Below are 18,339 nucleotides of genomic sequence, written 5' to 3' on the forward strand. Positions count from 1 at the left end.
TGAACTGTCAGCAGAAAAAAAGAAGCTCCTCGATGCGAAGTGGTCAAATGGATGGCCTGACCAGAAAATCTCAAACCTATGTTCTTTTACTCTTGCAGATGAACCAGTGGTATCTAGCAGCATATGTTCATGTGGGTTGTGAACAAATGTCGACCAAATGCCACTTGGTTTAATAGCACATGTACTGGTACCATAGTACATGAACTGGTATGATTAACGCGATAGGATCAATACGCTATGAAAGAATTCGCATTCATTATAAAAATCCAGGTGGGAGGAATAAATGAGCCCAGCTGTTGTGGCCCGAGAAATGAAAAAGTTTACTGTCATAATCTTAGAGTTATGACATATGTCTCTCTAGCAATGAATCCATAAACCAAAACTTCTATAAAGCTTGACTCTACGTTAAACTTCACGCCGGTGGTTAAATTTATATGAGCTTCACACTGAGAGAGTATGTCCCACTTATATTCTGGTGTAGGTTTCGCTCAAGCAGGTGGACATGTCTCAAGTATTCCCATGCGAATTTCGAACAGAGTCTATATCAATCTATTCGTATCGGTCTCTCGTCTGATCGAACGAGACTGCTGATGACGTCACAGATCGATGACAATGCACACACGCTACATCAGTGGTGGAGGGAGTCAGCTGGTGAATTCGACGAGGAATGATAAGCTCTTGTGAGGAAAACGTGTCCTGAGGATTCGGGATGTCACCAGAATAAGGTGAGTTTGGTTGTTTTTATATTTCTTGATCCTAATGTTGTCATGGTTCTTTCATTGCCTGTATCTTTTTGAGAAGGTCGAATATACTGACTGTAGATGTAGGTAGTTTTGGATTATTATTCTAAGAACATTAAAAGTTTAGAAAAACTGAAAGTAAAACACGTGTCGTGTCGCCTTGGCCACTACTGTACTAGCAGTAGCAATGGCATAAACAGTCGACACGGCAACGGAATGCTGAAGTTTGTTGCATGTATATACCCGATCTCAAATGAGACCCCTGGCTATTATCTATGCGGTAGTTAGTATCAGGAAAAGTCCTTATCATCACATATCATCTACAGCTACCGTAGACGAGCTTTATGGCCGACATCTTTCCATGCTACTTTGTTGACGCGTTCTTTCGAATGCATTGTGTTACGTTATGAATGCCACCTCATAAAATCAACAAACGCGAGACTTTATCTAAATGTGCATTAGACAAGCCTCCGGGACATGTAGTTCTGAAATATAATATTATTGTAACAGACCAGCCATCACAGTACATTCTTGTGTATGCTCCAGGCAATGTAACACTAAACATATATATTTACTCAAGAATACAGAATAAATTGACAACGTCGCTCGTAACCAGAAGTCGCTAAAACTGTTAAATTGTTAAAAGTTCGGCTCACGTGATGTCGATTCCACAAGACTGATTTGCATATGATTTCACACAGAATACACGGGAGTTGATGTGTACCTTACGTTGAATTTTAAAGTACTAACTTTGTCCAAAATCAGCATTTGAAGCAAAACCTTTTTCCAAGCCATGGTCAGCCGTTTAGGGCGCCGGGCCAACAACTTACGAAATGGGCTATGGCTTTGGCTTCTTTTTTAAATTTATGATTTACAAGGCAAACATGACAATAATCGCCTCGTGGTACAGGGAATCGTGAATGGTTACGTGCTTTTTCATTCGACTGGGAGATGGAGGGTTGACCATAGTTTGGCTGGAAGCAATTACATGAAGAACTCTTTCAAACGAAGCGAATGCCAATTTCAAGATTAGTGGTCAGTTTTTATTGTTTTCCAGAAAACTAACTCTCACCCTCGAAAGTGGCATGCACTTCATTTTGAAGGAGTTCTTATTGCTTGAGGATATCAAGTTCTTGAGGATATCAAGTTCTTGAGGATATCAAGTTCTTGAGGATATCAAGTTTTTGCCAAAGTGGTGGTCCCTATGGTCAACCCTTAAGGTTCCCAGGCCATTGATAGACAGCATGAGCGGTGAGTTCTCATTGCTTGAGGATATCAAGTTCTTGAGGATATCAAGTTCTTGAGGATATCAAGTTCTTGCCAAAGTGGTGGTGCCTATGGTCAACCCTTAAGGTTCCCAGGCCATTGATAGACAGCATGAGCGGTGAGATAAAATACTCTCAATCTCTGTCATTGGCCTTTACGGTCAAAGCGCTAAAGCGCTTCATGTCACTGAGCAAAGATACCAACATACTACACACAATATGCGATCCCTTAAAGTCGGGGAAATGACCAAAATCTGACGTTTAGGACTGTCGTAACCATGACGACGTCTTTGATTGGGTAGATAACTTAGCTGCGAGTTGCTAATAGGCCAGTATCGGAATTTCGGCGATTGAATAATTGCGTGGCGGACGTGGGGTGAATGTACGAATTCGTTTTCTTGATAGAAGAAAGCATGAAACAAGTTGACGCCGTGTTAGTCATGCTTGAATGTATCAAGAATGCTGATTGGCGCGTTAGTCTAGTTAGAAGAGATCTGAGTCCGACTCGGCCAATCAAATAGCTGCAGCGATGACGTGATTGGTCTGTTGATGATGACCACATGATGAAATACCCGTACAATCCACCAGCTTCCGAGAAATAAGAATGCATTTGGTTGATGACCGTTCCTTTAAATTAAACATTCAGATCTTCGTAACCTCATTTTACTTCGACATAGTTTGATTTGCTGGTGTCTGATCGATCTAAGTCTATTAAACATTTGATGTCTGGTGCATGGAACGTCAGTTTGAACCTTTTGGCTACGGAACAGGAAATGTGTATTTTCTACTGTGCAGGGACAAAACCTATCAAAATATTATCCTTGGTATGAGGCAACCTCTGTCTAATAGATGATCTTAGATTGTGGTTGAGTACATAGATTCCTCTCATCGTATTCCAATATATCAGCACTGATAGTTATCATAATTGGAAATTCCTTATAGAATTATTCATTATTGAATCTAATAGGCGATCCAGCTGTTGAATTCCCAACCGTATCTGATGTTGGCGACACCGACAATACAACGCAAACAGAGAACGTGTGCAGAACGTCATTTCCGCGTCGAGGCCTACATGATAATAATATCAGTATCTCCTTCCGATTCATTTTTCTCAAATAGATCATTATCTAGCACCCCAATCCAGTGTTTTTTATCACTTCGTGTTTCTTTCCACGAAAGGGGGAGCGTAGCTGTGTCAAAAACCGGCGGAGTTCGAAGTTGATGTTCGCCATGATATATGCGATCCGAAAATATATACATGTAAATCAAACGAGGAATACGTTAACTATGCACAGAAGTCACCAGACACACATAGAAACATGTGGTATTCATGATGGTGCCCTAAAATCATGTAAAACTGCATGAATATGGATAGGCTAAGCCGTGCATGCGGAAACGCGATTGAGTCTGCGCCGTGTGTCAAACCGGTGTCAAAGTACATACATAAATCATGTATTTAACATATGTCAACCAGAAGCTCAACCGTAGTGATTCACCAAAAGGCCTACGGGTCAACGTTGTGTCCGCACTAATTATTTCCCAACACAGCTGCTGGTGGAACCGCTTACTCACGGTGAATCAATCGGCCGTTTGCTTTAAGTGCCGCATGTGCGCCAATTAAAGTCACACGAGCGTGCACTCAGTAAAAATTGGAGAGAAAAATCAGTGATACTTGAAGAGCTGACAGTTTCAACATTACAATTGACGAAGGGAAACACAAGGCGACAAGTACCATATTGTGGCTTTCACAACAACAATCGAACTGTGCAGCTGCTATTGCGGATGGGTAGTACACTGAACGATGGTCCGTCCAATATGTAGCACATGATAATTATATTCATAGTAACTAACCCGTAGATAACACACTAACGATGTACTGTTTCATGATTATAGGAATGCGACACATGGTGTCGGCCTTGGCGAGAATTCTCAAAATTGCCATGAATAGTAATTGTATAATGGTCGCATGTGTTACCATCCTGACATAACCAGTGATTTTCAGTATACTAAGTCTCTCGATATTTCAATTTTTGTATACGAGATAGGAGTGTCAAAAGATAATCCAGAAAGTGCTGTACACAAATAGAAATTTAAAGTCGGAGTAATTCCTGCAACTCATGGCTAATGGAAATATGATGATATCAAGTAGTTCTCACCCAAAACTATGGTTTTTAGGCCTACAAGCTTAGTAATTTGATTTCAATCAAAACTTATTATCTTTTTTTTCCAGGTGACAAGCTGGTAACAGAACTGGAAGATCTTAGTTTGGCAACTATCATAGCGCAAAAGCAGAATGAAGAAAACCCCAACCTCCGTTTAAAGAGAACAGATACTGATGTCGGAGTTGCAGAATCGTGTGATCAGCTCTGTGAACTAATGAACCTGTTCATGTAAATTCATAATAGATATGATATCATCGAGGGATTTCCGCGGTCAGGTTTGTATAGTACTAGTTCAATTCACCTAGTAGGAGGCTTTTCCGACTTCTTAACAGTTTCTCTAACTTATCCTAATTTATCCGACAAAAGTCCGTCATCAATGGTTCTAAAACGCAGGTTGATTTGTCCTTGAGAGTGCATCATGATCAAAGCTAGCTTCAGCAAGGAGAGTGTAATTGCAAATAGTAGACTGAAGAAACACGCATTCGTTTTATCCAATCAGCAGTAACAAATTTGGTTTCTCCGGTATCGTGATTGCCAATGTACCAATCAGTAGATGCGGAATTCAATTTCCTCGGCGCTGTCATTACTGCTACACCAATCAGCTGGTTTTGTTTGGTGTGACGCGTTCTATGATGTCATTGTTATAAATAACATTTTGAGTTTATCGTTGCGAATTTGTTTACTGGTGTTTGAGGCAGTGGCTTGATTTGAAACAAGCATTGGTGCTATTATTTAATGGGCAGTAAGGAGAATGTGTTCAAATCTGGGGGTTTTATTTTTAATGTTTCGAAATACGGGGCCCAAATTGTTGCAATATATGACATAATGATATAATCACTCAATGATGGCCCTTATGCGACGTTAGTATTCACTGTCAAGGCGTCTGCTTTAGAGGGAGATCTTATATTTAGTCTGCAAGATTTAGACGGCAAATCTCCTTCTTTGGCAAGCTTGTGGATTCCCAACATGCTTAACTGTTCCCCTATGCATGGACTTGCTGGTGATCTTGCTCTTGGTAAGTTCGCCAGAGTATCCATTTGATCAGGTTGGTTATCAAAACTGGTTTGCCACTTTGTATGCAAACTAATTCTCTTTTCCAGCACGGCATATGGGTTATTGCAGTGCACTGCGAAATTTCAATACCAGTGGTCCCGTACAGGCATAGGCATAGGAATAGGAAATGTTATATATGGAAATTATATTTATCTGCTTATTATTGGCCATGATATGGTGAATATGCAAGGTACTTTCTTGTCCATGGACATTCATCCACGTTGATTAATCGGATGTCGAAGGAAGATATTGTTTTTATAATTTTTCAAGCAGGATAATAATGGTAGAACTAGGAACAACAGCTAGATCATGCTGTGTTGTGAGTTTTAAAGATTATTGATGTTGTTTTTTTCAATACCTTTCCCTGAGGGATATCTGCACACAGGAATTACAACACAGGAGGAATTATCATCTCTAACAGAAAAGAAATTTAACACCAGTGTCGTAGTTTTTATATTTTCATTTTTACTTTTGTGTGGTATTTTTCAGATTTTGAGCGAATAATGTATCCAGTTGGATTTCGTGACAATCTTCGGCAAGAATAAGGATACATTGGATGCCGTGATATATTAGAACCAGGGTTAATGCAGTTTAGGAGAAAGAAGTCAGATGGACCGAATCATATACACAAAGTCAGTGAGATTGGAAGGAACCTGGCTGCGGAGGGTCAATTCAAGGGAACAGGGTCAAGTTTAAGTTCAGGGTCTTAGTGGATTAGTGTTAAGAGCAAAACTTATGATTCAGGGATTGCTTTGTGTGGAATAGACAAGAAGCAAGGTTGATGAGTAACCTTCAGTAAGATTACAGCTGGAGTCAGTGAATTCTTGCAGAGACATTTGAACTTTGATCCGAGTTTAGTCATATTTGTGTGGAACAGGAATAGTTAAGTGACGGTGACACGTAAGAATACTTTGGAGTTGCAGTTGAGGGAAATCGGTCAAAACATTGGTGCTGGAATATGGTCAGAGATTAATGAGAAACCGTTGATGCGTTCATGTGTTTACCATATCTCTGATCATAAGCTTTCCTCTCTCACCAACAACTGTGTGACAACCAAAACTCCATCGCCATGGTGTTTTTCCAGCAGGCTGGCCGGGCCCTAAGCGGCCTCGGGCACGCCTTGTTCCGAACTAAGCGCCAGTATCGGCCCTCCGGTGAGCCTTCGGACCTCTCAACATGTCTGAGTACGCTGGACTTGATCAGTTTAGGGATCGGGAGTATACTTGGTGCAGGGGTGTACGTGGTGGCCGGGCAAGTGGCCAAGAATATTGCTGGACCTGCTGTGATTCTCTCGTTTACTATTGCTGCCATTGCGAGTTTGTTGTCAGGTAAGTGTAAGTCAATAAGTGACACAAAGTGAAAGACAAGGCGATCACGCTACCAACTGATAGAATGATTCCATCAATAAGAAAAAAAGTGGTTTACAACGACTGTCATTCTGCGAGGAAATTGACCTCCTGGTTAATATTTTCGACTATTATTTGCCTGTGGATATCTCTCATGATATTCTAACCAACTGGGTGAAATCAGTCTGGTAATGTCTGTCATCTAACATAGGGCTCTACAGATATCATTGAGATGATATTGATCACTTTGGAGGAAGTATAATGTCATTTACTTGAGCACTTCTTACATCAGTCCAGGGAGTTTAATTAAATGAGAGTCCTGCCTGCCCCACGCAAGTTGACACTGTCATACAAACACTGCAGTTCCTGACAAACTGTATCAAATTTGTATTGTCGGAGATGCACCTGCTCAATTACCAACAGCTGCTGGGATATTTGTCATTAAGTATTATATTTTTTTATTCTCGATGCTGATTATTAAGTATTAGTTTATTGAATAAGTCAGAACTTTGCTTACTGGTTGCTGCATAACACAAAAATACTCTGACACACATTCCGCTAGATATATACGTGTTACTTGAAGAAATGAATTTGACTAGCGGCAGTTCCCCTGGCCTTTGGGATCGTATTGGCATATTCCAAGCTGAAGTAGGTCAAGACATGCTTGACGTCGTTGAAGCAGACGACATAATTTTATTGGCAAGGATTCCATCTTCTTCTCAGCGTTCGATTTTCTATTATGGCTATGCTACCGAACCAGGTATATGCCTCTGACAGCCTGACCGTCGTCTTTTCTTCCTCCGTTGATCAGCAGTGCTTCGTCTCTATCAATGTACTGTTTTCGGTGTACCACAGTGGGAATTTCTGGAGCACAGGCTCTGGTGTCTCATCTGGTGACTTGCAGACACCTTCCAGAGGCTGCCACGTTCTTCCTCTTGAGTGGGCTTGAGGTCTTGAAGGATTCAAAACTTGCCAGAGCCCCTTTCGACAAAATCTCGGTCTATAGAACTTCACACTTGTAATGTGTAATAATATAAACGATTGTGACATTGCTCAAATAGACGGCCTTTGATGTAACTCCCGTTTCTCTCACATTTATTGGAAATCTGTCACAACACAAATCAGATTCGTGACATAGAGAATGATAACTTCAAATGAAAGAAATGAATTCGATCACATAAACCTGAGGATGCCTCGGATATAACGCGGTCATGTAGCAATTACAATTGGTTTAAGATCGCTTTCTGCAGAGGAGAAGTTGAGGTATCAATCTAAAAACTGACATTGCCAAGAACCGGGTGCTTTTTATTGATTTCACTATCGTCGATGTACGTCACTCACAGATTGACCTTACGAGTCATGCCACGTTCAACAGTTTAACGAATAGATTGGAATTCTCCATTCCTCTTCAGATTTCGAGTGACGTGTGTTTGCAGTCTAAAATCAGTGTGTACTTGAGTTTGTAAAGTTCGGGTTCAGGGGTTTTCAAGATAAAAATGATATTGATAATAAAGGTACTGATAATGACACTATATCGCACGTTCTGATGCCACAGAACCACTCTCGTTTCTCATAAGAAAAACCAAGCATTCGCTTCGCTATACCAATGGAGGAAGAAACGCAGTAATCTCCAACAACGCGATATCTAATACCAGCATAGCCATTGTCCTTAGATCGCTTCGTGACAGCTTATGAAAGTTTCATAAAGCGCTGAGCCACCGACAGTGGTATTAACGGCGTGCCCTGATACCCGCATTGCGCAGTGTCCATAGTTGATATCAACTAGAACATTATCATTGTATGGTTGATATTGAGCGTTACTTTATTCCTTTGAATTGATTCAGATATGCTGCTCCGCAAAAATTGATCCTCGTCGTCCCTTTATTGCAATTGTTTAACGGCCTACCTTAGCATAAGTTACAATATGACCCGCGATTTCTACTGGCACTGGACTTGGTTTTAGATTCCCGAGAACTTATCGGTACAGGTAACATGAAATCCATCACAAAATTTCGCAACACACTTTCAGACAATTCAACACAAGATTCCACAACACAGCGATGAATATATCAATTTGATATTGAGCATTCTTGTGTACAGAATGCTGATACTTATTCGAGAACTCCTGTGGATCTGCATGTAGTTAATGCCAGAAAGCTACCGTAACATCTGAACTATCAGCAAGTAGGTGACATAAAGCAATGATTATTGAGCATTTTGATTGTGTCATTTTGCTGAATATTGAACTGTAGACAATACCAAGTATGGATTGGATTTATAGCTATACTCGATGTTACCGACACTCATTAGCTTCGCGTCAGCATCTTCGTGTCTGCATCATTAAGGTGGGCGTCACCATTTCCTCGTTCACATGCGATATAATTCATATCAAATCGATAAAGTTTATATCATCGTTTATTGATTGTGTTAACACATGTCGTACTAAGACATGCCGCATAGGGCGTACTTTTTGACGCCTCCCAGCTCCATTTCATTGAGGATATTACATGTAATGCAGAACGTAATCAAGTTCCATTGTGAGAATTGGCTTAGAAATTTTCTTGCGACTGTGTAACCTTTTCCTGGTCTGGTTACCAGGGAAAGACGCCAGTGTAAAGCATTGAACTCAGCTGCCCTAACGCTTTTTCAGTCAGTTCGCCTAATCATGGGTTTTGCTCATTTTCTCTACATGCATCTAACACTAGCTTCCTCAATTGGTGGTCTATCCCTCCACATTATCGTGATGAACAGTTGTGATGCAGTAAAAAGTGTGATTATCACATTATTACCATTCGGAACAATCAATTGCCGAGTTGTGGCACTGATAGTTGATCATCAGCACCGGCCTAAACGTTTTATCGCTCCACACAGTACTATGATCAAATACGCCCCCGAAGTTGTTCGAGGGAAGACGAGCAGTCTCGCAGGCGGCAATTTCATCCAGAAATGCGCGGCCACCATTTGGTATCTGATCAGTTTCCTATTTAGTCACTGTCAACAATACTGAAAATGACCCATGTACACAGTCTCAATCAACCCATAACGCCATTACCAGCAACTCTTGCCAGTAACACTTTGACTCACATTTATTTACCAACCTATAGTAATGGATAGAGTTACATGACTTTTTCTTACGGTCAATTCGATGATTGCCGGCAAAAAGCGACCATTATCGAATGACGACCGGTTTCAGCGCTTTCTCGTCTCCATGGTAACGAAATAACCTTTGTTGCGTCCATTGCAGAACATTGGTTAAGTTTGTAGTCATTTTTAAGTAATTGTGCCGGGAATAAAGTTTTTGTCGAGGGTTGCCATTTTTCGTTAAGTCTTAAGAGACGGTTTCTGCTGCACCGATGACAATAGGAAGACACTTTTTGTAAATATATCTATATCTTTATGTAGCAGAGGAGTCAGGGAATCGTCTCGAAAGTGTCGGTGAAGATTCTTCAAAGTATACATGTTTTACTTCCTGGGTAATGCTGACATCCGATTAAATACTTAGCGATTTGCTTTTGTAGAAAGCAAGCGGAGACTCCTGTGTCAGATGGAGTAAGTTGAGGAATTCTCGTTTATTACCACATGAGAAAAAAATCGCCCTGAATCTTTAAAAGATGTGCTTTATCTGCACTCTACCACGCCACTAGCCATATCAAAATTGGTTATTCGTGTTTCCAAGGCGACCGTAGATGTTGTGGTAACCATTACGGATTTTGAGACGGGGTCCACGGATGATAGGGAATATTTTGTGGAAGTGTTTGTTCAGTGAGATAGATACATGGCCGAGAGTGACTGTGCATTCTGGCGATACCATAGAGGTACATGGCGATATCCTTTGGCAGGTTTGCTGTGGGGTAACTGTTCTTTCTGATTCGCGGGCAAATAGAGAGTCAGTTCGCTTTGAGCGCTAGTCATTGCCTCACTCTAACCTTTCAACGATCTTGTTGACGGATCCAGCATATTGAATAAAAACCTAAATAGTATGTATGCTTTGGAGAATGAAACTAACAATAGCGACTGAGCGCCCCCGGTGGCAGAGGTAAGGTTGGGTAAGTCATTAGTTGGTGGTTAGTCTTTGTCGCAGTCACTGGTGTCGCCGGATGTGACAGTCAAATTGATTTTAGAAGACTGACGACAAGTCACCTCTTGTGGCGACACCCAGCTATTAGCACCAACCCTGAAGTATCAGCAGACCATCTTAAGGCACTGAAAAAATATCGTCATCGATGTTGGTATGCCGTTGTGACTGCGAGGGATGAGACAACACATTTGATTCTGATGGCTTATTTGCAGGGGTCGCTTGTTGCAGACAAGTTAATTGTTTTATGTGGGGTCTATGATGAAATATACGAACAACAAACTAGACCGTGAAATCTTCCATTCTTTATTTCATAATTATGTTCAGGACAAATTCATATTCAAATTACTGACATATTGTTTTCAAGAGTGGTCTATGTAAAAGAATGACTGAATATTTTACAAAAAGACAATTACAATGAAAATGTATATAAATCACAGGTTTTACAAAAAGATATTTTCAATGAAATGTTTTGTAGGCACTACATGTAGAAACAGGTGGCGCTCCAGTTTGGATTGTCCCCTGGAAAAAGTCCTTCCCTGTAGGTTAGTGCCGGTCAAGGTATGGTTCTACTGAGACCAATGACCTTCAACACCTCACTCCGGCAGAGATTAAACTGGCATCATAAAATTAATCGTCCCCGGAACTTTATCCGAGGGCATTTGAAACTGTTACAAGCACTTATACAGATTTGTCAGTATTTCTGTTCGAGAGTTGTTTCGTCTCGATGGAGGTCTTGTCACGTGGGTAGGAGTAGGGCAGGTGATTTGTAAACATCGATGGGGGACCCAGAATCGGTCGTTGGAAGGCAGACAGTCCAAGACCCTGAAACGAAATAACATACATGTATCCATGCTTCCCGAAATTGGTGGCTTGCATTGGAACTAACCTTTTCCCCTTTGTCCGTCATCAAAGGCATTCAAGTGTGTTGGTCAACCATGACTATCTCCTTTGTCCCTCCACTATAAGGCTTTGTTTCCCCTCATGACATCACTATTTCGGACACTCGGCGCCCCACTTCTGGAAAGTTGTATATAAATACATGTAACAGACAAGCAGATTTGAGAGAATAGAAATTGTTATTCACTCAGCATTTGCCATGGCATTGGCATGCTCTAAATACCAGTCTCCTAGTATGTGAAACTGTACATTTGTTGCGTGCCACTATGATTGTGCACAAATTGCATCAAAAAACCCCTGGTGAGATACTCGTGTTTCTCATTTGGAGGCTTCTTTTGCTTGCACTGGGTTGTACCCATGCATCAGGTGCAGTTGGATCTCCGTTGTATTTCTCAGTCAAATGAAATGGTTATCTAGCTTGGTAACACATTTTACACACTTACGTCATGTTCAAAGTGGGCACTGCCACCTCGTCATTGTGAAGATGACACCAACCATTCTCGCTTTCTCACCTCATCGGCCGGGCACGTGGGACATACCTCTGAAATAAGAGACAGAATAGAGTTAGGGTCATGGTCAATATCAAAATGCCTATCTTGCTATCAAACACTCTTTCAATTTAGACCAGGACTGTCCGGCTCTTCGTCTTTCCTGGCAATAACATGCTAACCGTTCATGGTCTTTCAGCTACATATAATAGTTCAGCTACTTTTCATCGAAACATGATGATTAAATGAAAAAACATTGTTTTTAACCTGCTTTTATTTCGCAGTCAGTTTATTAGTTACCACTATTTGCCTTAGAGGGGGCAGGATGGCACTGTTTAGACAAGAGGCTCTCCAACAGCCACAAGTATCTCTTCAAAAACATCTCAGCAACACGTTCGACCCAGGTAATCTGTCAGCTGGCTGACGAGTAGGTTGGGAATTGTGTGTGATCAGTTCTCTCAAAGACACCCGAGACAAGGATTAAAATCTTGTGTTTGTAAGTTTCCATTGTATGCCTTAGAGGTGGCAGAATGGTACTGTTTAAACAAGAAGTCTCTCCCACAGCCTCAAAGAATATTGGATCGACGGCACACAGGGCCTCCCAGAGATACTGTCAATGACGAGATATGACTGGGCCTTCTGTAAGATTAGTTTCTCCGCCAAACTCGAGACTGAAGGATTAAAATCTTGTGTTTATAGGCTAACAAATGCAAACACTTCCACTGAACCCCCTACAAGAGACGAGTGGCTCTTCGTCTCTCCGACTTTGACACCCTGCTACGAACATATCAATAGATCAGCCAGCGGTCCTTGGTGTCGCCGCGTGGGATACGCCCAGTGGAATTGTTTGCAAAAGTCAGGGAACCACTATCTGACATCCATAACCAGCGTATTCCCTATTCATGCCAGTTATAGTCGGGTGCTACACCACAGTCGGGAGAGTGGAGCCAAGTGAAATGGACAAATGGTATTTGATTGGGAAAGACAATTGATATTTGCAGTGAACATGTGCATGAAGTACATTGTACATATTCCGTGAAGTAATACATTCGCTTCCAACCGCAGTTCATTGCCGGCTTGACTGCATAACTATAACGACAATAAAAACCTGTTGAAATCAATCCTGACCATTATCAAGCGTATGTAATGTGCCCTACCTTCTGCTGCAGCAATCTTGACTTAGTTTTTGGAATATTTTAGTTAAATCGATGTTTTAAATCGGTGAAAGTGTTCCTGCGATGTTCTCCGCAGTACACACACAAACGAAATGGCGCCGGTTCAAATCAAGCGCGACCGATCATGACCAAGGACAATAGATTTGACGTCACACCACCCGGGCATTAGTTTCTTCCTTCCTTTCTTTCTTTCCTCCACCCCTCTAAAGACAGACCGGCTTAGTGTCAACAGGCAGACTATGTTTTATCAGCAAATGAGAGACTTTTGTTCTGTCGTTGGATCCATTGAATGGCATTGTAAAAATAATGTGGGTCGAGGCTACAGGATCTTTTCCAGCACTTGTTTGATTTTGATGACATTAGTATCGAAGAACTGAGAGTTTTGTGTTATCTCATTTAAGCAAAGTATTTTTTTTAAACGTTCGACATGAAAAGGTCTAAATGACCGGTTACATGATAAAAATGGCCGATTACATAATGAAACATTGACAAGTCGCCTATTTGAGCAATGTGGGGTGCATTGCAAGTAGTTACATTTTGCCTTTTTACAGTCTTATGTTAAAGACTCTCAATTTCATTTTACTTACTCCATGATTCCATTTTCTTGCCCATTTCAGGTCTTTGCTATGCTGAATTCGGAGCCAGGGTACCCAAAACCACAGGCTCCGCCTACGCCTACAGCTACAAAACCGTGGGGGAATTCATCGCTTTTGTCATCGGCTGGAACCTGGTCCTCGAATACATGATCGGGACTGCTGCAGATGCGAGGGCGCTCAGCGGAGGCCTGGACTTCCTCACGGGCAATAAGATACAATACTGGACTCTAGAACATATAGGACGGGTGCCGACCCTCGGAAGCTATCCTGACTTCTTAGGTTTCTTCGTGACAATTCTCGTGACGGCCGTCTTGGCCATCGGAGTCAAATCGTCTGCTGTGTATACCTTAGTGTTCAATACGTTAAATATCTGTTTGGTCGTCTTCATCATCATTCTCGGATTGTTTCACCTCAACTTTGACAACTGGAAGGGAACGCCTGGGTTCTTCCCTTACGGAGCTGAAGGGGTAAGATATCGTCCTGTGAATACTTGGTTTGAAGGTTGGCGTAATGAGATAATCATTAATTCAGGCCACTGTCACAAAATTAACCAAATTTTCCCGAAAGCTTGATTTTCACTAAAGCGGCAAAATGCGGCCAACCCGAGAAACCGCATGGCTAACACAGGCGATACATTTCGATGTAAGGCATTGCTGGGCAGTTGAAGTAACTGACCAAAACGCCTTCGAAACTGGTTTTCCGCCGCAGTTAATCAGACCTTTAAAAAGTTCTTCATCAGAGGGGCGTTGGTCCGCCATACTCTCTGTAGGAAAATCTGAGGCGATTGCCTGATTCATGGCGTAGCCTAAGTCGCGAAATTCTCGACTGAAATTGATGGATGATTAAAGATTTCGAACGTATAAACGAAACACGATGAGCATTGATGCTAGCCGCAAACCGCGTATAATACTAGCTTGACAACTGATAACCAAAACCTATTAAATTCACCATTCACCATACACGACTTTTTGTGTTTAAGTAGACGCCTTCCTAAATGTCACGCACTTGACATGTTTGACAGGCATATTGCATCAGATTATGTTGTAATTTAATCACAAAACACAAAAAATGCTGCCATCGCTTGAGGGAAAGTTTGTTGACTCTTGTTAGTATCGTTCATTTTCACAGCTTTTATGCTGTAAAAAGCAGTTAATGACACTGTCAGCGCCTTCGGCAATGATCGGTAAAGGTCGGGTACCTTCGGCAATCGGTAAAGGTCGGTCGCCTTCAGCGCCGGCTGATGATTAACAGCGTCATCGATTCACCATTCATATCCCCGGGCTCCTCTCTCATCGTTTATGTTTCATTATCGGGAAATAAAAGTTAAAGATCAAAGATCGCGTCAACCTTGTCCCTTGGCGCATTTGAGGAAACCAATTGAATTGCTAACTGTTTAGATTTGCCTCTGAGAATGAGAACATTTATGGGATAATGCCCAAGTCGTCAGTATCAGCCGGAGCGTTCAATCCTCATTTAGAAAAAGACTCCTGGTAAACAGCTTCGAGAAAATTTGTTCTCTTTACCAGATATTTCAGATATTTTTAGAAACAATCGCATTGAATCAAAATTGTATTCTCACAGTCGCTTTGAGTAGATTGGTGTTGCCATTGTCTGAGAAGCAACAAACCAGCGCCTTGGCCGAGAGAGAACGAGACTTTATTCCTGTCACGACGCGCGACTATCAAACTCATTTGATAGCGGCGACGGCGTCGGAAGCTTTTCGAATGAAGTGAGCATCTCAGTACGGTAAAAACTATTACATCCGCTCTCTCGTTGTGCGCGGAAGTCATACTAATTTTGACAGGAAATTTTATGTTTTATGGATTAAAAAAGGCTCAGGGCGATTTTTATGCGTATATGACGACTATTCCATTGGACTCAGTCTGACAGCCCCCTTTTGGATTGGTTACAGATGGTTCGCAGAAAATCTTACACAATCTTCGCCCAAGTAAAAGTCACAACATGTATGCTGTGTCTTGCGGAAGTCACGACATGCATGTTGTGATGACTTGTGTTATAAGGTTTCAGCTTCCGCGATGGTTCTAGAACGAACACTGATGACCGTTCTTTTTACTCGGACATTCATCGTGTGTATATACGCATCGCTGAAAGACGACTTCTTCCAAACCGAGCAGCCGCATCCAAGCGTTAATATCGTTCTTTTTGACTTCGCGAAATTAATCAGATTTTGTTTGCGACTCGGCTCAGCATCAGCAAATAACATGATCGAAATGTGCAAAAATAGCGGCGCTGTGTATGTGGTGGTGGTACCGTAAATCATCTTTAAAGCCGCCTTTTTGTAAGCATGCATTATTATTCTACCCGTTCAGATGGTCAAGTGTCATTTATTCGTTTCGAGAGAATGGAGAAAAACCACAAGGATGCTGGGTAAATGCATCAGGAGAGCCAAGTTCAACCCTTAGTATATTCCCATAAGACATGGAGAAAGACTATAATTGCCGGTTATGTAGCGCTACAAACTCACTGTTGACAGAAATGGCACTTGACCATCTTCTTTAGCGTCTTTTTTACCATTTTCTTCTTTTCTCCAGGTTTTGTCCGGTGCTGCGTCATGTTTCTATGCATTCGTTGGCTTCGACATCATCGCGACCACGGGCGAGGAAGCTCGAACCCCAAGCAAGAGCATACCCATCGCAATCGTGGTAACACTAGTCTCATGTTACCTTGCTTACGTCGGGGTGTCAGCTGTCATATCTCTCATCGTACCGGTCTCAACACTTGTCTCAAGCGCACCCCTAGCGGAGGCTTTCGGAGCTATAGGGGTCCATTGGGCGAAATATGTTATCGGCTCCGGTGCAGTATTCGGGCTAGCCTCGAGCCTATTGGGCAGTATGTTCCCGCTACCGAGGATTATCTATGCAATGGCGAGTGATGGATTATTCTTTAAGTGTTTTAGTAAAGTGAACGAAAGGACGGAAACGCCTATCCTAGCCACAATAGTTCCTGGAGTCATGACGGCGTTCTTTACAATGTTATTCGACCTTCATGAGTTGGTGGAAATGATGTCGATTGGAACTCTCTTGGCGTATACATTAGTGTGTACGTCAGTGCTCATTCTACGGTATCAGCCTGACGAAACTAAAATTATGGACACCTGTCTGACGCCAAAACGGTCTCCACGGCGACGGCCCAGACCTAAACTGGATGTCAAAGAAATCTTGAAAAGTGATATGTTTTCTATCAAAGCTACCATCCAAAGAGCACCAGATAAACCGTCCGGGTCTACTGCTGCAACCAACGGTTTGGCTGCGTCTCCTAACGGCAGTGGTGCTCACTATGACCCGACATGTGAAGACGTAGACGACAGTTCTGAATCTAGTCTCAGTGACAATGAAAATCAAAATCTGATCGAGAAGGAAGATTCGTCCGATCCTGACATTGATGCCATTGTTAATGAGTATCGAGGAAAGGTCAAAATCAGTCCCAAAAGGCATGACCGGAAGTCAACAACGAAGTATCCTGGGCCAACTTCCACTACAGGCAGACGAGTATCCGTAGCAACTTTTGTCATCTCGTGTTTGTTTCTGGTCTTCTCTCTTATTGTTACGTACGCCATAGACGCTTTGAAAGGAAGGAATCCAATTGCAGTTAGTAGCATGATCGTGGTGTCCATGTTCATAATGGCTCTTGCAGTATTTATAGGACTACAACCCCAGGACAGGAAGGGTGCGGCCAAACTCTCATTCAAAGTGCCACTAGTCCCCTGGCTCCCTCTAGTGACTATATTTGTAAACATTTACCTCATGATTAAGCTGTCTAGGGTGACTTGGATAAGATTCATCGTGTGGATGTCAGTAGGTGAGTTATTTGAACAGTTCAGCTTAAAGGAAATCGGTCCTTTCGATATTTCGGTGGCTCTTTCTGCCCTTGGATTGCACTACAAGGTTCTGCTGGCTCTTTGAGCTGTACGGTTCCCAATGAAAAGCACTTTGTAAGAGCTATACTGACCCAAAGGTCTCTTAGCAATATAGTAAATCCTAGCGAACTGTACTTCCGCTATCTTAAATGCAAATTGCCGGTATCTTAGTAGGCATTAGATGTTATTTTACGCTCATAGGTTGTCCTTAAATACGATGTCATCAAGTGTCGGCATCTGAAGCCGCATTCGGCATCCCCAAGTTTCAAATCGGGCATATCTCATTTCTGATTCTTTCTTCCAGGAGTTCTGATATACTTCATCTACGGCATTCGAAACAGCACCGAGGCGAGGCCATACCCCTTATCAGAAGAAGAAAGAGTTCTATTGGATCCCATCCCGCCGCCGGAAATGACGCAAAGGTTAGTGCGGAGTCACAGGGAGGATCACAAAGACGAGGAAGCGGGCAGCCTTTTGGCTCAAAACATTAGAGGTTGAATTGAAGATGATCATGTGCAACACCACAGACAGTTGATGCCATAACCAGTGTTTTATAGTTCGACACTGCTTGCTCAAATTCACCTTTAAGGAGTATCTTTCAGAGTATATCTACGTTGAATTACGTTTCGTTTCGTAGGTAGCGGCCGATACAACTGAATTGA

General features: G+C 42.0%; 1 protein-coding gene and 1 long non-coding RNA gene across 2 annotated transcripts; one reads left to right on the top strand and one right to left on the bottom strand.

Annotated features, from left to right (window-relative positions):
* The first annotated feature begins 602 nt into the window (after positions 1–602).
* Positions 603–18,229, top strand: LOC135497347 (cationic amino acid transporter 3-like). Its single transcript, XM_064787172.1, has 6 exons — positions 603–725; positions 4,236–4,442; positions 5,710–6,548; positions 13,822–14,267; positions 16,353–17,619; positions 17,982–18,229. Exons 3-6 carry the CDS (start codon positions 6,290–6,292, stop codon positions 18,173–18,175), a joined length of 2,166 nt encoding a protein of 721 aa, XP_064643242.1. The 5' UTR covers positions 603–725; positions 4,236–4,442; positions 5,710–6,289; the 3' UTR covers positions 18,176–18,229.
* On the bottom strand, positions 10,932–13,315 carry LOC135497357 (uncharacterized). The gene is made up of 3 exons (XR_010448816.1): positions 13,187–13,315; positions 11,985–12,082; positions 10,932–11,466 (listed from the first exon to the last, which is right to left on the bottom strand). It is a non-coding gene; the product is annotated as an uncharacterized LOC135497357 (long non-coding RNA).
* Positions 18,230–18,339: the final 110 nt, after the last annotated feature.

The sequence above is a fragment of the Lineus longissimus genome, chromosome 12 (assembly GCF_910592395.1).
Source record: "Lineus longissimus chromosome 12, tnLinLong1.2, whole genome shotgun sequence".
Taxonomy (NCBI): domain Eukaryota; kingdom Metazoa; phylum Nemertea; class Pilidiophora; order Heteronemertea; family Lineidae; genus Lineus; species Lineus longissimus.